The sequence below is a fragment of the Artemia sp. Qi Xiang Cuo genome, chromosome 2 (genome assembly GCF_049724085.1).
Source record: "Artemia sp. Qi Xiang Cuo chromosome 2, ASM4972408v1, whole genome shotgun sequence".
In the NCBI taxonomy this organism is placed as follows: domain Eukaryota; kingdom Metazoa; phylum Arthropoda; class Branchiopoda; order Anostraca; family Artemiidae; genus Artemia; species Artemia sp. Qi Xiang Cuo.
In genome coordinates, this window is record NC_142795.1 from 57,889,106 (window position 1) to 57,916,603 (window position 27,498).

Consider the following 27,498-nt stretch of genomic DNA (forward strand, 5'->3'; position numbering starts at 1 on the left):
CCCCGAGATGTGCGTAGGGGGGGGGGGGGGCAAGTTGCCCACCAATCACTTTCGACTATTAAAAAGGGCACTAGCCTTTACAATTTCCAATCGAATGAACCTTTGTTGAAGTTTCTACGATAACGCCTTCTATAAAAACCTTGCATGCCCCCAGGGCATAACTTAAAACCCTTGCCCAGGCGGTTGTGGGGGAGTGTCCTCCTCAAAAACATATTTTATATCTGGAAATCAGATACGCTGAACGGAATGGCTATCTCAAAATTTTTATTGGATGTGTTTGGGGGTGTGATGGGCGTGGGGGGGGGGGGGGGGCTAGTTGCTCTCCAATCACTTTCGACTATTAAAAAGGACACTAGCCCTTTGAATTTCCGATCAAATGACTCTGTTTTGAAGTTACTACGACAACGCCTTCTATAAAAACCTTATATGCCCCCAAAGACACAACTTAAAACCCTTGCCCTGAGGGTTGTGGGGGAGTGTCCTCCTCAAAAATTATATAACATCTGCCCTCGGGCCCTGGGGGGCTGTGTAAACGAGTTGGAGGGCGAGTTTTCGTTATATGGTCTTTGAACTATTTTAAAAAAAAGCTATCTCAAAGTTCTTATCGAATGCGTTTGAGGAAAAAAAAGGCGTGGAGGGGGGACTAGGTGCCCTCCAATCTCTTTTGATTCTTAAAAAATGAACTAGAACTTTCAATTTCCAATGAAATGAGCCCTCTTTGAAGTTTATACGAGTATTCCTTCCATTAGACCCATATATACCCCCAGGGCATAACTTAAAACTTCTGCCCCCGGGCCCTGGTGGGTTGTGTCGACACCGAAATTTTTGTTATATGATCTTTGAACTATTTTTAACAAAATAGCTATCTTAAAATCTTTATTGTATGTATTTGGGAAAAAAGGGTTTGGGGAGGGAGTTACAATATCTTTTGACGCTTCAAAAGTGAACTAAAACTTTCAATTTCCAATCAAATGCGCCATCTCTGAAGTTTATACGAGCATTCCTTCCATAAGAAACATATATGCCCCCAGGGCATAACTTATAAACCTTGGCCCTGAAGACTGGGGGGGGGGGACCTGCTCAAACATATAATTTCCAGAACCTCCAACTCCGTTGAGCAAAATGACTATATCAAAATTTTGATTGGATGTGTTTGGGTAAATGGGGGGGCGTGGAAGGGGTGTCATTTGCCTTAGAATCACTTTCAACTATTAAAAAGAGAACTAGACATTTCAATTTCCAATCGAATGAGCCCTTTCTGAAGTTTCTACGACAACGTTGTCCATACAAAACCTTATACGGCCCCAGGGCAAAACTTACAAAACTTATCCTGAGGGCTGTGGGAGAGTTGTCATCCTCAAAGACCTGATTTCCAGAACTTAAAACTACGTTTAATAAAATGGCTATCTCAAAATTTTGATTGGATGTGTTTGGGGAAAAGGTGGGCGTGAGAGGGGGGATAGTTGCCACCCAATAACTTTCGACTATTAAAAAGGGCACTAGTCCTTTGAATTTCCTATCGAATGAGCCTTTTTCAAAGTTTGTACGACAACACCTTCTATGAAAACATTATATGCAACCAGTGCGTAACTTAGAACCCTTGCCTTGAGGGCTCTGGGGGAGTGCCCTCCTCAAAAATATATTTTCTATCTGGAAATCAACTACGCTGAACAAAATAGCTATCTAAAAATTTTGACTGAATGTGTTTGGATAAATGATGGGCCTGGGGGGGGGGGGGCTAGTTGCCCTCAAATCACTTTTGAATATTAAAAAGGGCACTATCCCTTTGAATTTACAATCGAATGAGCCTTTTTTGAAGTTTATACGACAAAACCTTCTATAAAAAACCTTATATGCCCCCAGGGAATAACTTGAAACCCTTGCCCCGAGGGTTGTGGGGGAGTGTCCTCCTCAAAAACATATTTTCTATCTAGAAATTAACTACGCTGAAAAAAAATGGCTATCTCAAAATTTTGATTGGAGGTGTTTGGGGAAATGATGGACATGGGGGGGACTAGTTGCCCTCCGATCACTTTCGACTATTAAAAAAAGCACTAACCTTTACAATTTCCAATCGAATGAGCCTTTTTTGAAGTTTTTACGACAACGCCTTCTATAAAAACCTTACATGCTCCCAGGGCATAACTTAAAACCCTTGTCTTGAGGGTTGTGGGGGAGTGTCCTCCTCAAAAACATTTTTCTATCTGGAAATCAGCTACGCTGAAAAGAATGGCTATCTCAAAGTTTTGATTGGATGTGTTTGGGGGAGTGATGGGCGTGGGGGGGGGGGGGCTAGTTGCTCTCCAATCACTTTCGACTATTAAAAAGGACACTAGTCCTTTGAATTTCCGATCGAATGAGCCTGTTTTGAAGTTACTACGACAACGCCTTATATAAAAACCTTACATGCTCCCAAAGGCATTACTTAAAACCCTTGCCCTGAGGGTTGTAGGGGAGTGTCCTCCTCAAAAATTATATAACGCCTGCCCTCGGGCCCTGGGGGGCTGTGTCGACGAGTTGGAGGGCGAGTTTTCGTTATATGGTCTTTGAACTATTTTAAAAAAAAGCTATCTCAAAGTTCTTATCGAATGCGTTTGAGGAAAAAAATGGCGTGGAGGGGGGGGCTAGGTGCCCTCCAATCTCTTTTGATTCTTAAAAAATGAACTAGAACTTTCAACTTCCAATCATATGAGCCCTCTTTGAAGTTAATGGAGCATCCCTTCCATAAGACCAATATGAGCCCCCAGGGCACAACTTACAACGCCTGCCCCCGGGCCCTGGGGATTGTGTCGACACCGGAATTTTTATTGTATGATCTTTGAACTATTTTTAACAAAATAGCTATCTTAAAATTTTATTGGAAGCATTTGCAAAAAAAGGGTTTGAGGGGGGGGGAAGCTGGCTACCCTCCAATATCTTTTGACACTTAAAAAGTGAGCTAGAACTTACAATTTACAATCAAATGAACCCTCTCTGGAGTTTATACGAGCATTTCTTTCATAAGAACCATATATGCTCCCAGGGCATAACTTATAACCCTTACCCCTGAAGACTGTTGGGGGAGTTTCCTGCTCAAACATATAATTTCCAGAACTTTCAACTACGTTGAACAAAATTGCTATATGAAAGTTTTGATTGGATGTGTTTGGGGAAATGGTGGGAGTGGTAGGGGTGTTAGTTGCCTTTGAATCACTTTCGACTATTAAAAAGGGGTCTAGACATTTAAATTTCCAATCGAATGAGCCCTTTCTGAAGTTTCTACGACATCGCTGTCTGTAAAAAAAACCTTATATGCTCCCACGGCAAAAATTACAGCCCTTGTCCTGAGGGCTGCGGGGGAGTAGTCATCCTCAAAAACCTAATTTCCAGAACTTAAAACTACGTTTAATAAAATGGCTATCTCAAAATTTTGATTGGATGTGTTTAGGGGAATGATGGATATGGGGGGGGGCTAATTGCCCTCCAATCACTTTTGACTAATAAAAAGGGTACTAGCCCTTTGAATTTCCAATCGAATGAGCCTGTTTTGAAGTTTCTACGACAACGCCTTCTATAAAACCTTATATGCCCCCAGGGCATAACTTAAAACCCTTGCCCTGAGGGTTGTGGGGGAGTGTCCTCCTCGAAAATATATTTTTATCTGGAAATCAACTACGCTGAACAAAATGGAGGAATGATGGGCGTGGGGGGTCTAGTTGCCCTCCAATCACTTTTGACTATTAAAAAGGGCACTAGAACTCTCGTTTTCCAATCAAATGAGCCCCCTTTGAAGTTCATATGACGAACCCTTCCATATTAAGTCCCTCTGGGAGAAAAAAGTAATAAATAAAGAAATAATCATAGGCACCACTAGCGCGCTGCCTAAGTAAAGAACGATGTGGGAACAATGTGTTGTTTTTTTTCTCCAACCGGGCACTTCGTATCGAAGGAGTTGTCTTAGAAACTTCGAAAAGGGCTCATTCGATTAAAAATTGGAGTGTCTAGTGCCGTTTTTAGTAGTCGAAAGTGATTGGAGAGCAACTAGCCCCCCAACCCCTACGCCCATCATTCCCCCAAACACATCCAATAAAAATTTTGCGATAGCCATTTTGTTCAGCGTAGGTGATTTCCAGATAGAAAATATGTTTTTAAGGAGGACATCCCCCAAATCCCTCGAGGCAAGGGTTTTAAGTTATGCCCTGAGGGCATTTAAGAACGATGTTGGCACAATGTACTATTTATTTTTTTTTTTTTTCCTTTAGAGCAGGGCACTTCATATGGAAGGGGTCGTCGTAGAAACTTCAAAAGGGGCTCATCCGACTAAAAATTGAGAATTCTAGTGCCCTTTTTAATAGGCGAAAGTGATTGGAGGGCAAATAGACCCCCCCCCCCCACGCCTATCATTCCCTCAAAACATCCAATCAAAATTTTTAGATAGCCATTTTATTAAACGAAGTTGAAAGTTTTGGAAATTAGGTCTTTAAGGGTGACAACCCCTCCCCCCATAGCCCTCAGGGCAAGGGTTGTAAGTTACGCTCTGGGGGCATATAATATTGTTATTGAAAGTGTTGTCGTAGAAACTTCAAAGGGTTCATTCAATTGGAAATTGAAAGGGCTAATGCCTTTTTTAATAGTTGAAAGTGATTAGATAGCGACTAACGCCCCTCTCATGCCCACTATTTTCCCAAACACATCTAGTTAAAATATTGAGATATTCATTTTGTTCAACGTAGTTGAAAGTTCTGGAAATTTTGTCTTTTAGGATAATAACCCCCTCAGAGCCCTCAGTGCAAGGGTTGTAAGTTATGCCCAGGGGAATATAAAGTTTTTATTGAAAGCGTTGTCGTAGAAACTTCAAAAGGGCTCATTCAATTGGAAATTGAAAGGGCTAGTGCCTTTTTTAATAGTTGAACGTGATTGGATAGCGACAAACGCCCCTCTCACGCCCACCATTTTCCAATACACATCCAATCAAAATTTTGAGATATGCAATTTGTTCAACGTAGTTGAAAGTTCAGGAAATTAGGTCTTTTAGGAAGATAACCCCCTTAGAGCCCTCAATAAAAGGGTTGTAAGTTATGCCCTGGGGGCATATAAGGTTTATATAGAAAGCTGTTGTATAAATTATAGGCAGCGCGATTGCGCTGGCTAAGTAAAGAACGGAGACACTCGAGAACAAGACTAGAAACAGGGACTAAGTAAAGAGGAGGACACTCCCCCACAACCCTCAGGGCAGGGGGTTTTAAGTTATGGCCTGGGGGCACATAAGAATGATGTTGGTACAATGTATTATTTATTAATTTTTTCCTTTAGAGCAGGGCATTTTGTATCGAAGAAGTTTTGTAGAAACTTAGAAAAGCGCTTATTCAATTGGAAATTGGAGTGGCTTGTGCCCTTTTTAATAGTCGAAAGTGATTGGAAGGCAACTAACACCCCTTCCACGCCAACCAGTTCCCGAAACACATCCAATAACAATTTAGAGATAGCCATTTTGTTCATCGTAGTTGATTTGCAGATAGAAATTATGTTCTTGAGGACAGTCCCCCAGAGCCCTTAGGGCAAGGATTCTAAGTTATGCCCTGGGGGCTCATAAGGTTTTTATAGAAGGTGTTGTCGTAGAAACTTCAAAAAAGGCTCATTAGATTGGAAATTAAAAGGGCTAGTGCCCTTTTTAATAGTCGAAAGTGATTAGAGGGCAACTAACCCCCCTCTCAAGCCCATCCTTTCTCCAAACAGATCTAATCAAAACTGTGTTATATCCATTTTATTCACCGTAGTTTTAATTTCTGGAAATTAGGTCTTTGAGGATGAAAACCGCCCTCCCCTACATCCCTCAGGGAAAAGGTTGTAAATTGTGTCCTGGGGGCGTATAAGGTTTTTATTGAAAACGTAGAAACTTCAAAAGGGCTCATTAAATTGGAAATTGAAAGGGCTAGTGCCTTTTTTAATAGTTGAAAGTGATTGGAGAGCAACTAACGCCCCTTTAACGCCCACTATTTTCCAAAATACATCCAATAAAGATTTCGAGATAGCCATTTTGACACGAAGTTCAAAGTTCAGGAAATTATATCTTTGAGCAGGACACTCTCCCCACAGTCTTCAGGGCAAGGATTATAAGTTATACCCTGGAGGCATATAAGGTTTTTATTGAAATTTTTGTCGTAGAAACTTGAAAAAACGCTCATTCGATTTGAAATTCAAAGGGCTACTACCGTTTTTTTTGGACGAAAGTCATTAGTGATATTTTTTGTTGTTGTTGTTGTTCAGACCAGGACACTTCGTAACGAAGGAGTTGTCGTGGGAACTTCGAAAAGGGCTCATTCGATTGTAAATAGAAAGGGCTGATGCCCTTTTTAATAGTCAAGTGATTGGAGGGCAATTAATCCCCCTTCCACGTCCACCTTCCCATTTGCCCAATATGTTTAAAAACTAAATGTTGCCTTAAGATTAAATCAAAATGCACTGTGATAATATCAATTCCCAATAAGGTATTTCACCAGTATCCCAAGAACGACCGAGGGTATTATGTTCCAATTTTCGGGGCGACTTAAAATTTAACCAAATCAAAATAGCGTAAGTGCATCCAAGCTATGAAAGAAAGTAAACAGATTTTTTTTTTCGAATGGTATCAAGTTTTCCATTTCAGGCTAACTAGAGGAGGTATGAAACTAAATTAAACAGTACTATTTGTATCCAGATGTTTAAAAGGGTGTATGCTGTTAAAAATTGCTGAAAATTTTTTTCCAGGATACAACTAGCAGGCCAAACTATAAAGTCTTAAAAAACGAAGAGATTTAAAGTATTATTTTCTTTTTCCCTGAAAAGACTATGTCGAAATAAAACAAACAGAAATTAATTAAAAAAACTTTTTCCACAAAATAAGTTTTTCAAAGAAAAGTTAAGAACTCCATTAAACAAAAAACTAACAAAAATAAAATCAAATTATTTACCAAGCGTGAAACTACCACAAATCAGCATCGATAAATAAATGAAACCCAAACTGAACAGAAATTAAAATAATGACCCAGTCAAACTCAAAACGAGTAGAAATTAACGTAAGCAGGGCGCAAAACTCCTCTGACTTACCAAGGCCAGCATAAATATTGGACTTTAATTAAAAAAAAAAATATAATGTTCAATGTAATTTTAATATAAAAATATTTATATTTAGTAAAAAAAATTTTAATATTTTTTGATTTATTATATTTATAAAACAAAAATTTATTTTTTTTCATTAAAGTCAAATTTTTGTTCTGGCCTTGGGATGGCATAGGGTTTTTGAGCCCAAATTATATTAATTTCTGCTCGTTTTGAGTTTGACTCGGTTATTTATTGTAATTTCTGTTCGTTTTGGGTCTCATTTATTTATTGATGCTGATTTGTGGTAGTTTCACACTTAGTAGATTATTTGATTTTATTTTTGCTTATTTTTTTTTTAATAGAGTTCTTTACTTTTCTTTGAAAAACTTATTTTGTGGAAAAAGTTTTTTTTAATTAATAATGATAAAACATTGGAGCCGTACGGCCTTTACTATAGCCAACGCTGCAGCGTTGCCTCTGATTTATTTGTTACTTTTTTTTCCCCAGAGGCACTTCATATGAAAAATGTCGTTGTAGAAACTTCAAAGTGGGCTCATTCGATTGGAAATCGAGAGTTCTAGTGCCCTTTTTAATAGTCGACAGTGATTGGAGGGCAACTAGCCCCCCCCCCACACCCATCATCTCCCAAAACACATCCAATTAAAATTTTGAGATGGCCATTTTGTTCAGCAGATAGAATATATGTTTTTGAGGAGGACACTCCCCCACAACTCTCAGGGCAAGGGTTTTAAATTTTGCCTTGGGGGCATATAAAGTTTTTATAGAAGGCTTTGTCGTAGAAACTTCAAAAAGGATTCATTCTATTGGAAATTGATAGGGCTAGTGCCCTTTTCAATAGTCGAAAGTGATGTGAGGGCAACTAGCCCCCCCCCCCACGCCCATAAGTACCCTAAACACATCCAATCAAAGTTTTTAGATAGCTATTTTGTTCAGCCTAGTTGGTTTTCAGATAGGAAATATGTTTTTGAGGATGACAGTCCCCCACAACCCTCAGGGCAAGGCTTTTCAGTTTTGCCCTGGGGGCATATAAGGTTTTTATAGAAAGCGCTATCGTAGAAACTTCAAAAAAGGCTCATTCGATTGGAAATTTAAATGGCTAGTGCCCTTTTTAACAGTCAGAAGTAATTGGAGGGCAACTATACCCCCTCTCACGCCCACCTTTTCCCCAAACACATCCAATCAAAATTTTGAAATAGTCATTTTATGAAACGTAGTTTTAGTTCTGGAAATTAGGTCTTTAAGGATGACAACTCCCCCACAGCCCTCAGGGCAAGGGTTGTAAGTTATGCCCTGGGGGCATATAAGATTTTGTATAGACAACGTTGTCGTAGAAGCTTCTAAAAGGGCTCATTCGATTGGCAATTTAAATGGCTAGTTCCCTTTTTAATAGTTGAAAGTGATTCTAAGGCAACTGACACCCCTTCCACGCCCAGCATTTCCCCAAAGAAATCTAATCAAAATTTTGATATAGCCATTTTAATCAACGTAGTTGAAAGTTCTGGAAATTATATGTTTGAGCAGAACACTCCCTCCACAGTCTTCAGGGGCAAGGGTTTTAAGTCATGCCCTGGGGGCATATATGGAAGAAATACACGTATAAACTTCAGAGAGGGCTCATTTGATTGGAAATTGAAAGTTCTAGGTCACTTTTTAAGCGTCAAAAGATATCGAAGGGTAACCAGCTCATCCCACCAAACTCTTTTTTCCCAAATACATCCAGCAAAAACTTCAAAGTCGCTATTTAAATGAAAATAATTCAAAGATCAGGTAACAAAAGCGCCGCTGTCAACACAACCCCCCAGGGCTCAGTGGAAGTCGTTCTAAGTTCTGACCTGGTGGCATAAGAGGTTCTCATGGACAGGATGCTTTTAAAAACTTCAAAGAGGGCTCATTTGATTGGAAATTGAAAGTTCTACTTAACTTTTTAAGAGTCAAAAGACATTTGAAGGCACCTAGTACCCCTACGCCCTTTTTTCCTCAAACCCATCCGATAAAAACTTTGAGATAGCTTGTTTTTAGAATAGTTCAAATACCATATAACGAAAACTCAGTGGTCAACACAGCCCCCAGGGCCCGAGGGCAGGTGTTGTAAACTATGTCCAGGGGGAATGTATGGTTCTTATTGAAGGGATGCTCGTAAAAAATTTAGAGATGGCTCATTTGATTGGAAATTGAAAGCTCTAGTTCAGTTTTCTAGATTCAAAAGAGATAGGAGGGCAACTAGCCCACCTCATGCCCCTTTTTCCTCAAATGCATCCAATAAAAATTTTGAGATAGCCATTAAGTTAATAATTGCTCAAAAGTCAGATAACAAAATCTCAGGTGTCGTCACAACCCCCCAGAGCCTGGGGGCAGGCGTTATAAGATATGCCCTGGGGCATATATTGTTCGTATGAAAGGGATGCTCGTATAAACCTCAGAGAGTGCTCATTTGATTGGATATTGAAGGTTCGAGCTCATTTTTTAATAGTCAAAATATATCCGAGGGCAGCTAGCCTTCCCCACGCCTTCTTTATCAAAACCCATCTGATGAAAATTCTTAGATAGCCATTTTGTTAAAAATAGTTTAAAGGTCGGATAAGAAAAAATATGGTGCCAATAGAACCCCCCAGGGCACAGAGGAAGGCGTTCTAAGTTATGCCCTAAGGGCATGTATAGTTCTTATGAAAGGGATGCTCGTATAAACTTCATAGAGGGCTCATTTGATTGGAAATTGAAAGTTCTAGTTCACTTTTTAAGAGTCAAGAGAGTTAAACTATTCCCCCCACGCTCTTTTTTCCCCAAACCCGTCAGCTACAAATTTTGAGATAGCAAGTGTTTTGGAAATTTTTCAAAAATTCGATAACAAAAACTCCCCCCAGAGCCCGGAGGATAGGCGTTGTAAGTGTTGTCCTAGGGGCGTATATGGTTCTTATAAAAGGGATGCTCGTATAAACTTCAAAGAGGGCTCATTGGATTAGAAATTGAAAGTTCTGGTTCAATTTTTAAGAGTCAAAAGATATCTGAGGGACACTAGCGCCCCCCCCCCCACACACACACACTTTTTTCCCAAAGTCCATCCGATAAATTTTTTTATAATAGTCTTTTCATTAAAAATAGTTCAAAGGTCAGATAAGCAAAATTCATGTGTCGACGGAACCCACCATGGCTCGGAGGCAGGCGTTATGAGTAATGCTCTAGGGGCATACATAGTTCTTATGGAAAGGATGCTCGTATAAGCTTCGAAAAGGGCTCATTTGATTGGAAATCAAAAGTTCTTGTTCACTCTTTAAGAGTCAAAAGAGATCCGAGGGCAAACAGCCCCCCCCTCCTCCGCACCCTAAATGAAAACTATATACTGAAAACTATAGGCGTCTTGAACAGTCTTGGAAAGTATAAACAACATCAAATGGAATATTTGATGTATAATGATATTAATTGTTGAAAGATCAATCAGTTCAAGAATTTATTTCACTGTAATTGTATTTTTATTTTCATTGCTGTAAGAACTGGAAAAGAGAATATTTGTAATATAATCCGTTTTCAGTTAAGCGCCAATGCCGCAGTAAACTTTTGGTTCTTATTTACATTTAGGAAAGGAAGTAGTATCCAAAAACATGTTTGTAGGGAAACTATGTTCGTCTTTAGCATCTATAGAAAGGGCTAATGAATTATACTGAATATTTGATGTATAATAATATTAATTGCTGAACGCTCACCAGTTCAAAATGTTACTATAATTTTAATGTTTATTTTAATATTAAGTACAAAAGAAGATATTTTTCATAAAATTGGTTTTCAGTCAAGCGCCTATGCGCTTTACTGCGTTCAAATAATCTATGCATATATTTAATTATCATACACACACAAACACACCCACACACACACACACACACATATATATATATATATATATATATATATATATATATATATATATATATATATATATATATATATATATATATATATATATATATATGACGCAGTAGGTTTTAGACTTTTACAGTGAGAGAAGGAGATCATACTCAAACTCTTAATTGTGGTCATTTTTGTTCGTTTCAAGCTTGATTTGCATATTCAATTTATTTTTCTCTCGTTTTAAGATTTATTTATTATTTTAGATTAATATCTATTGAATGTTTGTTTGCATTGATTGTTTATTTAATTTCTGTTCATTTTAAGTTTCATTTGTACTTCAATAGGAAAATAGTTTTTTTCGTCTTAAGCTTAATTTTAATATTCAATCTAATCATAACTCGCTTTAAGATCTGTTTATTCATTTATATTATTACTTGTTGTATGTTTTTGCTATGATTGTTTATTTAATTACTGTTCGTTTTGGGTTTCATTTATTCTTTAATGGTAATTTCTGGTCGTTTTGAGTTTGAATTTTAAAAGTTATTTTTATCTGCTGAGCTTAAGTTTAAAACTGCCTTTTCTTTGAAAAACTTATTTTTCGGAAAGTTTTTTTTTAATTAATTGCAGGAAGCATCGTCTGTTCTTAAAATTTCTAAGACAAAAGTAGGGTAAGAGGTACCATTTCTATAGAAGCTATAGCAATTTGAAATATCATATGGAATTTGCTTTAAGCTATAGCAATTTGAAATATCATATGGAATTTGCTTGAAGCTATAGCAATTTGAAATATCATATGGAATTTGCTTGAAGCTATAGCAATTTGAAATATCATATGGAATTTGCTTGAAGCTATAGCAATTCTACAGGGGCATTACACTCTTTGCCAAGAGATTTACGCAATAAATTAAACCTGTATTATAAAACCCGCGCGTCTTGTTTCGAGTTTTAACGGACAAGTTTTTGAAAAGCAGACAGTTTTTTTTCCTTGTTTAGCATTTGCAAAAAAGGGGTAATTAGTGAGTGGAAAATTTTTTAATGCTTATACAATCGGAGATCTTTGATTAACCTTTGCAAAAAAAAGGGGTAATGGGATTTGTGAATTGGAGGAGATGCCATGATTATGTACTGTATAATACACAAGTGATGTTTTGGAGCGTATTGTCAATTTAACGAGAAAATGACTGAAAAGCTTTTTGAGGGAGATGGGTTGCATGGAGGGTTGAGTTGCATGCGAGTTCAGTTAAAGGGGATACAGTTACACGGGGGTTTCGGTTATACAGGGGTTCAGTTACAAGGGGGTTCAGTGGCACGGGGGTTGAGTTAAATGGGGATTGAGTTCCACGAGAGTAGTGCTTTGTCGTGGTTTTTCTTGTTTAGCATTTGCAAAAAAGGGGTAATTAGTGAGTGGAAAATTTTTTAATGCTTTTACAATCGGAGATGTTTGATTAACCTTTGCGTAAAAAGGGGTAATGGGATTTGCGAATTGGAGGAGATGCCATGATTATGTACTGTATAATACACAAGTGATGTTTTGGAGCGTATTGTCAATTTAACGAGAAATGACTGAAAAGTGTTTTGAGGGAGATGGGTTGCATGGAAGGTTGAGTTGCATGAGAGTTCAGTTAAAGGGGGTTCAGTTACAAGGGGGTTCAGTTGCACGGGGTTGAGTTAAATGGGGATTGAGTTCCACGAGAGTAGTGCTGTGTCGTGGTTTAGCTTGTCACAGTTTTAAAAGAGCTCTACGGGGATTGAGAGACTCAGTTGCCAGATTCCGTGTGGTTGTTCTTTACTTGGTGGTTATTAAAAACGAAATTTTTGTGTGAAATAAGTAGTTTTTGTATCTTTTAAAAGATCATTAAGGGGTTTGAGAGACTCAGTTGACGGATTGCGAGTAGTTTTTCTTTACTTGGTGGTCATTAAAAACGAAATTTTTGTGTTAAATAAGTAGTTTTTGTATCTTTTAAAAGAGCTTTACGGGGATTGAGAGACTCAGTTGCCGGATTCCGTGTGGTTTTTCTTTACTTGGTGGTCATTAAAAATGAAATTGTTGTGTTAAATAAGTAGTTTTTGTATCTTTTAAAAGAGCTTTAAGGGGTTTGAGAGACTCAGTTGCCTGATTCCGTGTAGTTTATCTTTACTTGGTGGTCATTTGTTGTATCTTTTAAAAGAGCTTTACAGGGTTTGAGAGACTCAGTTGCCTAATTCCTTGTGGTTTTTCTTTACTTGGTGGTCATTAAAAACTAAATTTTTGTGTTAAATCAGTAGTTTTGTATCTTTTAAAAGAGCTGTAAGGGGTTTGAGAGACTCAGTTGCCTGATTCTATGTGGTTTTTGTTTACGTGTTGGTCATAAAAAAATAAATTTGTTTTTTAACTCATTATTTATTTTATAATTTAAAATAGCGTTAATTTGATTTTTTTACTAATTTTCATTATTAAGTGTGGTTTTAATTTAGTTGGTGTTAATTAAAAAAGAAGTTTTTTTGTTAAATAAGTAGTTTTTTTATCTTTTAAAAGAGCTTTAAGGGGTTTGAGAGACTCAGTTGCCTGATTCCATGTGGTTTTTCTTTACTTGATGGTCATTAAAAACGAAATTTTTGTGTTAAATAAGTAGTTTTGTATATTTTAAAATAGCTTTAAGGGAATTGAGAGACTCAGTTTCCTGACTCCGATTGGTTTTTCTTTTCTTGATTGTCATTAAAATCGAAATTTTTGTTTTAAATAAGTAGTTTTTGTATCTTTTAAAAGAGCTTTAATGGGATTGAGAGACTCAGTTGCCGGATTCCGAGTGGTTTTTCTTTACTTGGTGGTCATTAAAAATAAAATTTTTGTTTTAAATAAGTAGTTTTTTTATCTTTTAAAAGAGCTTTACGGGAATTGAGAGACTCAGTTGCCGGATTCCGTGTGGTTTTTCTTTACTTGGTTGTCATTAAAAATGAAATTTTTGTGTTAAATAAGTAGTTTTTGTATCTTTTAAAAGAGCTTTGAGGGGTTTGAGAGACTCAGTTGCCTGATTCCGTGTGTTTTTCTTTACTTGGTGGTCCTTAAAAACGAAATTTTTGTGTTAAATAAGTAGTTTTTGTATCTTTTAAAAGAGCTTTACGGGGATTGAGAGACTCAGTTGCCTGATTCCGTGTGGTTTTTCTTTACTTGGTGTTCATTAAAAACGAAATTTTTTTTTTAATTAATTAGTTTTTGTATCTTTTAAAATATCTTTACAGGGTTTGAGAGACTCTGGTGCCTGAGTCCGTGTGGTTTGTCTCGTGTTGGTGTTCATTGAAAACTAACTATGTGCTCTAAAGAAGTAGTTCTTGTATATTTTAAAAGATCTTGACGGGGGTTTGAGAGATTCTGTTACCTTATTTCGTTTGGTTTTTCTTCTTTTAAGTAAAGACACTTAATTTCGTAAAAGTTTCTTATTCGAACTTTTTTAAAACTTCGAAATTTTTAAACTTTATTTCTTTTTTTCTTTTTGTACATAACTTAAAATGTCAAAATATGCTTACAGTTCTAACAATTGCGCTCTGTGATTGGTCAGAGACACGATTTGACTTTTCCACTGGTATTCTATGACCGGTTATTGACACTACCTAATCTATTGCATGTATTAAATCAGTATTTTTTACGCAGTGGAACGATAAACACATAAGTCATATCTTTAAAAAAAGTGAAGATGGAGCATTTTAATAAAGTGTGTTTACATAAAAAGTTTATTGTATCATTTAATGATGAAAAAGAGAAGTATTTAAACTTTGAAAAAAGTACAGGTGGTAGCACTATTTGAAATGTATTCATGCAGTGTCATGACAGTAAGGAATTAAATTTCTTTGGAATACCGAAAAAATTCAACTCTTATGTTGGTGGTTATGCGAGATTGAGATCTCCAGAGATGATTGCACTCAAAGAGAATGCCAACATAAAAATAATCATTGATGATAGAGGACAACTCCTTGCTACTGTTGCAGGTAACACATTACCTACTGATACATCCAATCGTCACCTTTCGGGTACTAGCATTCAACGGAAGATCAATAAAAGAAAGGCCTACTCCTCTACTAATATCGTAAACCATATCTTGTCTACGTGCCGAAACTGTTACCTGTGTAAAAATAATGTGATAATAGACAGTGAAATTGCCAGAAAAATAAAAAGGGCATTGTCAGAAAATATCACGATGGAATATAAAGATGGATCGATGAAAAACAAAGCACCAGCAAACGTTACTGCCATTGATCAAACAGTCATTGAACCAAATAATACCAAAGACGAAAAGCATATTGAGCCTGTTGATGAGAAACCAGTAAAAATTGTGTATGACTCAAAATGGAATAATGATTATTCTACTGATTACGAACTAAGAGAAGACAATAGCTATAATATCAAGAGAGAACATGGTGAACTATTTTATGGAACAGATTCAAAATGTCCAAAGTTAATCATTGATATTAATAATGTATCATAATATATTTTTTGTATTAATATTCTACATAGCATTATTTCATTAAAAATATATTATGCATTACATTGTTATGTGTTCATTATTTTTAGAGTAAGCTAGCATATCAAACGCTTAGAATGTCTAATCAAACGTCGGAGATGTAAGAAAAGGAATTTACATACATCTATTGTCAGACACATGGGAACAAATTCTTTCTTGAATTCGCCTCCTGGATAAATAAAAAAAAAGACATTTCAGTCAAGAAATTATGACGAAACTCTAAGTAAGCAACAAACTCTTTCCTGAAGCTACATCATGGATACACAATGCAGAAATTTCATTTAAGAAATTATCAAAAATTGTAAGTAAGTAGCAAATTTTTTCAAAAATATGTTAATACGTTTAAGCAATAAATATCTTTAAGCTTAACCCGTCTTTATTCTTTAGAATAGCTTTATTCATTTCATTAAATTATGAAGAAATTGTAAGAAAGTAACAATAGCTTTCTTGAATTCGCTTCCTGGACACAATACAGATATTTAATTCTAGAAATCATAATAAAATCGCAAGTAAGTAATAAAGTCTTTATTGTTTTCTCCTATTGGATACACAATAGTGAAATTTCATTCAAGAAATTATGAAGGAATTGTAAATAGGTAACACACTCATGTTACCTCATGGATACACAATGCAGAAATTTCATTTAAGAAATTATCAAAAATTTTAAGTAAGTAGCAAATTCTTTCTTGAATTCGCCTCCTGGGTAAATAAAAAAGACAGTTCATTAAAGAAATTGTGAAAAAATTGTAAGTAAGTAGCAAATTCTTTCTTGAATTCACCTGCTGGATAAACAAAAAAGACATTTCGTTCGAGAAATTATGACAAAATTCCAAGTAAGTAACAAACTCTTTATTGTTTTCATGACTTAGATACACGATGTAGAAATTTAATTCAATAAATTATGAAAAAATTCTCAGTAAGTAAAAATTTCTTTCTTGAAGTCAACTCTTGGAGACACAATACGGAAATTTCATTTAAGAAATTATGAAAAAAAACAATTTTTTTATTGAAGTCAACTATTGGATACACAATACGGAAATTTCATTCAAGAAATTATGAAAATATTTGTAAGTAAGTAACAAACTCTTTTTGTTTTCACCTTTTGGATATACCGTACAGATACTTCATTCAAGAAATTATGAAAAAATCGCAAGTAAGTAACTTTTTTTCTCTTTATCAAAAACAATTTTCACTTAGCTACACGATGTAGAAATTTAATTCAAGAAATTAGGAAAAAATTCTCAGTAAGTAACAATTTCTTTCTTGAAGTCAACTCATGGATACACAATACGGAAATTTCATTAAAGAATTTCATGACTTAGATACACGATGTAGAAATTTGATTCAAGAAATTATGAAAAAATTCTCAGTAAGTAACTATTTCTTTCTTGAAGTCATCTCTTGGATACACAATACGGAAATTTCATTCAAGAAATTATGAAAATATTTGTAAGTAAGTAACAAACTCTTTATTGATTTCACCTCTTGGGTATACAGTACACATACTTCATTCAAGAAATTATGAAAAAATCGCAAGTAAGTAACTTTTTTTCTCTATATCACGAACAATTTTCACTTAGCTAAATGATGTATAAATTTAATTCAAGAAATTATTGAAAAATTCTCAGTAAGTAACAATTTCTTTCTTGAAGTCAACTCTTGGATACGCAATACGGAAATTTAATTAAATAAATTATGAAAAAATTTTAACTAAGTAGCAAATTCTTTCTTGAATTTACCTGTTAGACAAACAAAAAAGACATTTCGTTCAAGAAATTATGACAAAATTCTAAGTAAGTAACAAACTCTTTATTGTTTTCACGAGTTAGATATACGACGTAGAAATTAAATTCAAGAAATTATGAAAAAATTCTTAGTCTAAGTAGCAAATTCTTTCTTGAATTCACCTGTTGGATAAACAAAAAAAACATTTAGTTCAAGAAATTAAGACAAAATTCTCAGTAAGTAACAAACTTTATTGTTTTCACAATTTAGATATACGACGTAGAAATTAAATTCAAGGAATTATGAAAAAATTCTCAGTCTAAGTAGCAAATTCTTTCTTGAATTCACCTGATGGATAAACAAAAAAAAAAAAAAGACATTTCGTTCAAGAAATTATGAAAAAATTCTAAGTAAGTAACAAACTTTATTGTTTTCACGAGTTAGATATACGATGTAGAAATTAAATTCATGAAATTATGAAAAAATTCTCATTAAGTAACCATTTCTTTCATGAAGTCAACTCTTGGATACACAATACGGAAATTTCATTCAAGAAATTATGAAAATATTTGTAAGTAAGTAACACACTCTTTATTAATTTCACCTATTAGATATACAGCACAGATACTTCATTCAAGAAATTATGAAAAAATCGCAAGTAAGTAGCTTTTTTTTCTCTTTATCACAAACAATTTTCACTTAGCTACACAATATTGAAAATTAATTCAGTAAATTATGAAAAAATTCTCAGTAAGTAACAATTTCTTTCTTGAAGTCAACTCTTGGATACACACAAGACGGAAATTTCATTCAAGAAATTATAAAAAATATTTGTAAGTAAGTAACAAGCTCTTTATTGATTTCACCTCTTGAATATACAGTACAGATACTTCATTCAAGAAACGTGATTAAACACGTTTTGAAACTACATGCTATTTGTATGCCTTTCCTTGGCACCTTTCCAAACGATCGGGGATTCCCCACTGGTTCCTACACATTGCAAAAAAGTGAGCAGTACGAAAACTCCACGTTTTCAACCAGACTGGTTTTTTAGGGACCAATCAGGAGAGATATGCAAAGTCGACATAGCTTTATTTCATTTTTTAAGGTTCATTTAGACGAGGTTACTTGCGCGCACGTAACCTCGTCTAAATTAACCTTAAAAAATGAAAGAAAGCTATGTTGAATTTGCATCTCTCCTTATCGGTCCCTAATAAACCAGTCTGGTTGAAAACGTGGAGTTTTCGTACTGCTCACTTTTTTGCAATGTGTAGGAACCAGTGGGGAACCCCCGCTCGTTTGGAAAGCTGCCAAGGAAAGGCATACAAATAGCATGTAGTTTCAAAACGTGTTTAATCACGTTTCTTGAATGAAGTATCTTTACTGTATATTCAAGAGGTGAAATCAATAAAGAGCTTGTTACGTATTTACATATATTTTTTACAATTTATTGAATAACCATTCTGTATGGTGTGTCTGCAAGAGTTGACTTCAAGAAAGAAATTGCTACTTACTGAGAAATTTTTAATAATTTCGTGAATTAAATTTATAAATTGTGTAGCTAAGTGAAAAGTGTTTGTGATAAAGAGAAAAAAAGCTACTTACTTGCGATTTTTTCATAATTTCTTTAATTAATTATCTTTAATTTATATCAATGAGTTTAAATTAATAAATAGTTTTTTAATTACTTACAAATATTTTCATAATTTATTGAATTAAATTTCCGTATTGTGTATCCAAGAGTTGACTTCAAGAAAGAAATAGTTACTTACTGAGAATTTTTCATAATTTCATGAATTTAATTTCTACATCGTATATCTAACTCGTGAAAACAATAAAGTTTGTTACTTACTTAGAATTTTGTCATAATTTCTTGAACGAAATGTCTTTTTTGTTTTTTTGTTTATCCAACAGGTGAATTCAAGAAAGAATTTGCTACTTATACTGAGAATTTTTTCATAATTTCTTGAATTTAATTTCTACGTCGTATATCAAACTCGTGAAAACAATAAGGTTTGTTACTTACTTAGAATTTTGTCATAATTTCTTGAACGAAATGTTTTTTTTTTATCCAACAGGTGAATTCAAGAAAGAATTTGCTACTTAGACTGAGAATTTTTTCATAATTTCTTGAATTTAATTTCTACGTCGTATATCTAACTTGTGAAAACAATAAAGAGTTTGTTACTTACTTAGAATTTTGTCATAATTTCTTGAACGAAATGTCTTTTTTGTTTGTCTAACAGGTAAATTCAAGAAAGAATTTGCTACTTAGTTACAATTTTTTCATAATTTCTTGAATGAAATTTCCGTATTGCGTATCCAAGAGTTGACTTCAAGAAAGAAATTGTTACTTACTGAGAATTTTTCAATAATTTCTTGAATTAAATTTTACATCATTTAGCTAAGTGAAAATTGTTTGTGATAAAGAGAAAAAAAAGTTACTTACTTGCGATTTTTTCATAATTTCTTGAATGAAGTATCTGTGCTGTATTTCCAAGAGGTGAAATCAATAAAGAGTTTGTTACTTACTTACAAATATATTCAAAATTTCTTGAATGAAATTTCCGTATTGTGTATCCAAGAGTTGACTTCAAGAAAGAAATAGTTACTTACTGAGAATTTTTTCATAATTTCTTGAATCAAATTTCTACATCGTGTATCTAAGTCATGAAATTCTTGAATGAAATTTCCGTATTGTATATCCATGAGTTGACTTCAAGAAAGAAATTGTTACTTACTGAGAATTTTTTCCTAATTTCTTGAATTAAATTTCTACACCGTGTAGCTAAGTGAAAATTGTTTTTGATAAAGAGAAAAAAAGTTACTTACTTGCGATTTTTTCATAATTTCTTGAATGAAGTATCTGTACTGTATATCCAAAAGGTGAAAACAAAAAGAGTTTGTTACTTACTTACAAATATTTTCATAATTTTTTGAATGAAATTTCCGTATAGTGTATCCAAGAGTTGACTTCAAGAAAGAAATTGTTTTTTTTCATAATTTCTTAAATGAAATTTCCGTATTGTGTATCCAAGAGTTGACTTCAAGAAAGAAATTGTTACTTACTGAGAATTTTTTCTTAATTTCTTGAATTAAATTTCTACATCGTGTATCTAATTCATGAAAACAATGAAGAGTTTGTTACTTACTTGAAATTTTGTCATAATTTCTCTAACGAAATGTCTTTTTTGTTTATCCAGCAGGTGAATTCAAGAGAGAATTTGCTACTTACTTGCAGTTTTTTCCTAATTTCTTAAATGAATTGTCTTTTTTATTTAGCCAGGAGGCGAATTCAAGAAAGAATTTGCTACTTACTTAAAATTTTTTATAATTTCTTAAATGAAATTTCTGCATTGTGTATCCATGAGGTAACATGAGTGTGTTACCTATTTACAATTCCTTCATAATTTCTTGAATGAAATTTCAGTATTGTGTATCCAATAGGTGAAAACAATAAAGACATTATTACTTACTTGTGATTTTATTATGATTTCTTGAATTAAATATCTGTATTGTGTCCAGGAAGCGAATTCAAGAAAGCTACTGATACTTACTTACAATTTTTTCATAATTTAATTAAATAAATAAAACTATTCTAAAGAATAAAGACGGATTTAGCTTAAAGATGTTTATTGCTTAAACCTATTAGCATATTTTTGAAAGAATTTGCTACTTACTTACAATTTTTGATAATTTCTTAAATGAAATTTCTGCATAGAGTATACATGAGGTAACTTCAAGAAAGAGTTTGTTGCTTACTTAGAGTTTCGTCATAATTTCTTGAATGAAATGTCTTTTTTTATTTATCCAGGAGGCAAATTCAAGAAAGAATTTGTTCCCATGTGTCTGACAATAGATGTATGCAAATTCCTTTTCTTACATCTCCGACGTTTTATTAGACATTCTAAAGGTTTGATATGCTTACTTACTCTAAAAATAATGAACACATAACAATGTAATACATAATATATTTTTAATGAAATAATGCTATGTAGAATATTAATACAAAAAATATATTATGATACATCATTAATATCAATGATTAACTTTGGACATTTTGAATCTGTTCCATAAAATAGTTCACAATGTTCTCTCTTGATATTATAGCTATTGTCTTCTCTTAGTTCGTAATCAGTAGAATAATCATCATTCCATTTTGAGTCATACACAATTTTTACTGGTGTCTCATCAACAGGCTCAATATGCTTTTCGTCTTTGGTCTTATTTTGTTCAATGACTGTTTGATCAATGACAGTAACGTTTGGTGGTGCTTTTTTTTTCATCAATTCATCTTTATATTCCATAGTGATATTTCCTGACAATGCCCTTTTTATTTTTCTCGCAATTTCACTGTCTATTATCACATTATTTTTACACAGGTAACAGGTTCGGCATGTAGACAAGATATGGTTTACGATATTAGTAGAATAGTAGGCCTTTCTTTTATTGATCTTCCGTCGAATGCTAATACCCGAAAGGTGACGATTGGATGTATCAGTAGGTAATGTGTTACTTGCAACAGTAGCAAGGAGTTGTCCTCTATCATCAACGATTATCTTTATGTTGGCATTCTCTTTGAGTGCAATCATCTCTGCAGATCTCAATCTCGCATAACCATCAACATAAGAGTTGAATTTTTCGGTATTCCAAAGAAATTTAATTCCTTACTGTCATGACAATGCATGCATACATTTCCAATAGTGCTACCACCTGTACTTGTTTCAAAGTTTAAATACTTCTCTTTGTCAGCATTCAATGCTAAAATAACCTTGTTATGTAAACACACTTTATTAAAATGCTCCATCTTCACTTTTTTTAAAGATATGACTTATGTGTTTATCGTTCCATTGCGTAAAAAAAACTGATTTAATACTTGCAATAGATTAGGTAGTCTCAATATCCGGTCATATAATACCAGTGGAAAAGTTAAATCGTGTTTCTGACCAATCACAGAGCGCAATTTTTAGAACTATAAGCATATTTTGACATTTTAAGTTATGTACAAAAAGAAAAAAATAAATAAACTTGAAAAATTTCGAAGTTCTAAAAAATTTTTAATTAAACAATTTTACGATATCGAGTGTCTTTACTGAAAAGAATAAAAAACACACGGAATCAGTCAACAGAGTCTATCAAACCCCTTAAATATATTTTAAAAGATACAATAACTACTTATTTACAACTAAAATTTATTTTTTAATGAACACCAATTAAAGAAAAACCACACGTAATCAGGCAACTGATTCTCTCAAACCCCGTAAAGCTATTTTAAAAGATACAAAAACTACTTATTTAACACAAAAATTTCTTTTTTAATGACCACCAAGTAAAGAAAAACCACACGGAATCCGGCAACTGAGTCTCTCAATCCCCTTAAAGCTCTTTTAAAATATACAAAAACTACTTATTTAACACAAAATTTAGTTTTTAATGACCACCAAGTAAATAAAATCCACACGGAATCCGGCAACTGAGTCTCTCAATCCCCGTTAAAGCTCTTTTAAAAGATACAAAAACTACTTATATAACACAAAAATTTCGTTTTTAATGACAACCAAGTAAAGAAAAACCACATGGAATCAGGCAACTGAGTCTCTCAATCCACTTAACGCTCTTTTAAAATATACAAAAACTAATTATTTAACAACAAAATATCATTTTTAATGACCACCAAGTAAATAAAAACCACACGGAATTAGGCAGCTGAGTCTCTCAAACCCTGTAAAGCTCTTTTAAAAGATACAACAAATGACCACCAAGTAAAGAAAAACTACACGGAATCAGGCAACTGAGTCTCTCAAACCCCTTAAAGCTCTTTTAAAAGATACAAAACTACTTATTTAACACAAAAATTTCATTTTTAATGACCACCAAGTAAAGAAAAACCACACGGAATCAGGCAACTGAGTCTCTCAAACCCCTTAAAGCTCTTTTAAAATATACAAAAACTACTTTTTAAACAAAAAATTTATTTTTTAATGAACAACAATTAAATAAAAATCACATGGAATCAGGCAACTGAGTCTCTCAATCCCCGGAAAGCTCTTTTAAAAGATACAAAAAATACTTATTTAACACAAAATTTAGTTTTTAATGACCACCAAGTAAAGAAAAACCACATGGAATCCGGCAACTGAGTCTCTCAATCCCCGTAAAGCTCTTTTAAAACTGTGACAAGCTAAACCACGACAAAGCACTACTCTCGTGGAACTCAATCCCCATTTAACTCAACCCCGTGCAACTGAACCCCCTTGTAACTGAACCCCTGTATAACCGAAACCCCCGTGTAACTGTACCCCCTTTAACTGAACTCTCATGCAACTAAACCCTCCATGCAACCCATCTCCCTCAGAACACTTTTCAGTCATTTCTCGTTAAATTGACAATACGCTCCAAAACATCACTTGTGTATTATACAGTACATAATCATGGCATCTCCTCGAATTCACAAATCCCATTACCCCTTTTTTTTGCAAAGGTTAATCAAACATCTTCGATTGTAAAAGCATTAAAAAATTTTCCACTCACTAATTACCCCTTTTTTGCAAATGCTAAACAAGAAAAACCACGACAAAGCACTACTCTCGTGGAACTCAATCCCAATTTAACTCAACCCCCGTGCAACTGAACCCCCTTGTAACTGAACCCCTGTATAACCGAAACCCCCGTGTAACTGTACCCCCTTTAACTGAACTCTCATGCAACTCAACCATCCATTCAACCCATCTCCCTCAAAAAACTGTTCAGTCATTTCTCGTTAAATTGACAATACGCTCCAAAACATCACTTGTGTATTATACAGTACATAATCATGCCATCTCCTCCAATTCACAAATCCCATTACCCTTTTTTTTTGCAAAGGTTAATCAAAGATCTCCGATTGTAAAAGCATTAAAAAATTTTCCACTCACTAATTACCCCTTTTTTGCAAATGCAAAACAAGAAAAAAAAAACTTTCTGCTTTTCAAAAACTTGTCCGTTAAAACTTGAAACAAGACGCGCGGGTTTTATAATACAGGTTTAATTAATTGCGTAAATCTCTTGGCAAAGGTGTAATGACCCTGTAGAATTGCTATAGCTTCAAGCAAATTCCATATGATATTTCAAATTGCTATAGCTTCAAGCAAATTCCATATGATATTTCAAATTGCTATAGCTTCAAGCAAATTCCATATGATATTTCAAATTGCTATAGCTTCAAGCAAATTCCATATGATATTTCAAATTGCTATAGCTTCTATAGAAATGGTACCTCTTACCCTACTGACAAAAAGGAAATGAATGTACACTTTTACAGGCTTAGAGATAAATTTGATGATCTTTCAATTATAATCTTTGATTTTTCCATTGCTAGGTGAAATTACTTCTTTCTTTTTTTAAGGCGTCAACAGTAGTAAATTTGGATTCTTCAGAACGACCAATGAATTAACGACTCAATTATTTCAATAAAATTACAACTTACCTAAATACATTAAATCTTAGATAAAAGGTAATTATCATGCGGTTAAAATGTCAACTATTTCCAATGTTATAGGGGTTACTAAGTAATAAATAACGATTCATGTCTAATTCATCTCGGAGAATGTGGGGTGATGGCATAGCCAATTAATTGTCCTATCTTTCCCGTCAACAGCCTAGTCGATGTTATTATCAGCGTGTCTTTACAATTATGCTTAGTTTTTGTGAAGCTGGTTCTATGGGCCTTTTCGAAGCAGTAATGACTGATTAAAAGCATAGAACTTGGTTTTGCATGACACAATTTCTGAGTTTATGATGATTTGCTTCAAAAACTACTCATGGATGGAGCAGACAGCCGGCTAAATGTTTCTAGTCTTTTCCTTTGTAAAAAAGAAACCTGATCAACAGATGACACATGAAAGGCTGATCTAAGTAAAACTAAACAAATTCAAAATGCAAAAATATCAAGAAGCTTCGTGAAAAACGAGAATTTTTTTTTCAGGATTACAACCAAAATAGATGTGTTCCTGATCAGCAAAAGTCACAAAGCCAGCACACTTTATTTCAAGAAGCAATATTTAAACAGACCTATAGAAACATCTTGGATGTAGCTACTCGAGGGGGGAGGGTCTACCATCTTTTGTCAGAGTTCAGATTATACTCACTTTTGAGGATTGTTCTAAAGAGATAGCAAATTAACTAGGAAGCGCTTGTCCATCCAGCTACACCCACACCAACTTTTGAAATCTTTACTGTTGAAGAATGCTACAATGATCTTTGGGAAAGCAATACGATACCGTAATCGTATTAGGGATACTATTAATGATAATATAAATGGCTGGGCACTTCTTGTGCATTCTGACTGTTGCTATGGTTTTTTTTTTATTAAATATCAGTGTTTATTTCCAACTGCAATCCTAAGAACAAATTGATCTCTTTTAGTTTTTTTTTGTAATAGTGTATAGCCCACGCTTTAATGTTACGTAGTTAATATAGTAATTGGCTTGTAATACAGCCAATGGTTCGATGTACGAGGCCCATTGTTCTATAAATGCGCATGTTAACTGTGAGTTGTTGTTGCATTAGGTAATATAACAATTGTTAATAAACATTTTTAATTTACCATCTCTATAGTAAATCTAATTAACTTCAATAAGTCTTATGCAAATTGGCTCTTTGGCCTATTGGTTAATCCAACCCACCAAATCAAAGAATTCCGCATGCATGTACCGAGTCCAAAATAGGTCAGTTTTGATTGAAAATAAAGGTGAACAATCCTTATACTTTATATCTCTTTGACTGAGCTTGTTATACAGATTACGGCCTTTAGTTAGTTTCAGCAAAGATATAAAAGAATAAGAAGAAAAATCTCCTAATGGCTCAACGATTTTACAAATCACCGTTAACATTTTTTCCTTCTTCAATCACTTTTGTGGATCAGCCTCCATAGCTAATCGTAACATGATTTTATCTTCGATAGTAAAAATCGAAGCTGTTGCCATCAAAAATTTTGTAAGTCCGTTTCTAAATGGAAATTAAATCAAAAACCGATGCATAGAATCTTCAGTAACAAAGAGCAGACGAATTTGACTACAAAGGATTTTTAAATTTAGGTAGAGACTATTTCCTATTCCTATAAAATTCACTTTTTTCTTTTTCCTGTAAAATTAGAAAAAGAAGTGATGAACTGATTTCTCAATGTGTTTAACTATCTGCAATTGTTTTCTAGCTGGCACTACTTTTCTTTCAGTCTTTGTCACCAGAACGAGAAAGTAAAGAAAGACAATACTCGCCCTTCCTGTGAAGCCTCCTTTCCTGAGTTTGTAGTAATCCTCAGCGTTACCGGGAAGACATTTGCCAATGTCATTGCCTGTCTGTTGATCAAAGCGTATTCTTGGGGCAAAACGTACAGCTAAGTCATGGTAAGGACTAACGACTTTTAAGTCTGCAGTTGTTCTATCCAGTTCAGATAGCACAACTGATGCTACAAATACTAGATTAAATATCATGGCATCCAATATACTACACTGAATCTTACTAGGCTACTTTAGAGCTTTTTTCGTTAGAATTATCAGGAAGAAAAAAAAGCTTATCTGTCTTTTGCAAACAGAAGACAAAAAACCAAAGTCAAGGTCATTTCATCTTTCCTTACTAATCTTGTTGAAATACTTCTAGCCATGTATTTTCTTGAAGATGAAAGGCTAAAGTCGCAAGATCTTGTTTATTGCGCAATAAGTAAAAATTTATATATATATATATATATATATATATATATATATATATATATATATATATATATATATATATATATATATATATATATATATATATATATATATATATATATATATATATATATATATATATATATATATATACATATACATATATATATATATATATATATATATATATATATATATATATATATATATATATATATATATATATATATATATATATATACATATAAGTATACAGTATATATATATATATATATATATATATATATATATATATATATATATATATATATATATATATATATATATATATATATATATATATATATATATATATATATATATATATATATATATATATATATATATATATATATATATATATATATATATATATATATATATATATATATATATATATACATACATATATTATATATGTATGCATATATTATATATGTATACATATATATATATATATATATATATATATATATATATATATATATATATATATATATATATATATATATATATATATAGAATAGAGCCAAAAGCCTTTGATGTATTTTTTTCACAGAGTCATTTCATATTAAAGGGGTGTTCGTAGCAATTTTGGAGAGAGCTCATTCAATTGGCAATTGAAAGTTCTA

General features: G+C 33.5%; 1 protein-coding gene across 1 annotated transcript in view; it reads right to left on the reverse strand.

Annotated features, from left to right (window-relative positions):
* LOC148955424 (uncharacterized) overlaps positions 1–26,631 on the reverse strand; it is a 173,979-nt gene extending 147,348 nt beyond the window's left edge. The window contains exon 1 of the mRNA XM_089108186.1: positions 26,396–26,631. Within this exon, the coding sequence (XP_088964312.1) occupies positions 26,396–26,611 (216 nt within the window). The 5' untranslated portion in view covers positions 26,612–26,631. The remainder of the gene's footprint in view (positions 1–26,395) is intronic.
* Between the last annotated feature and the right edge of the window lie 867 nt (positions 26,632–27,498).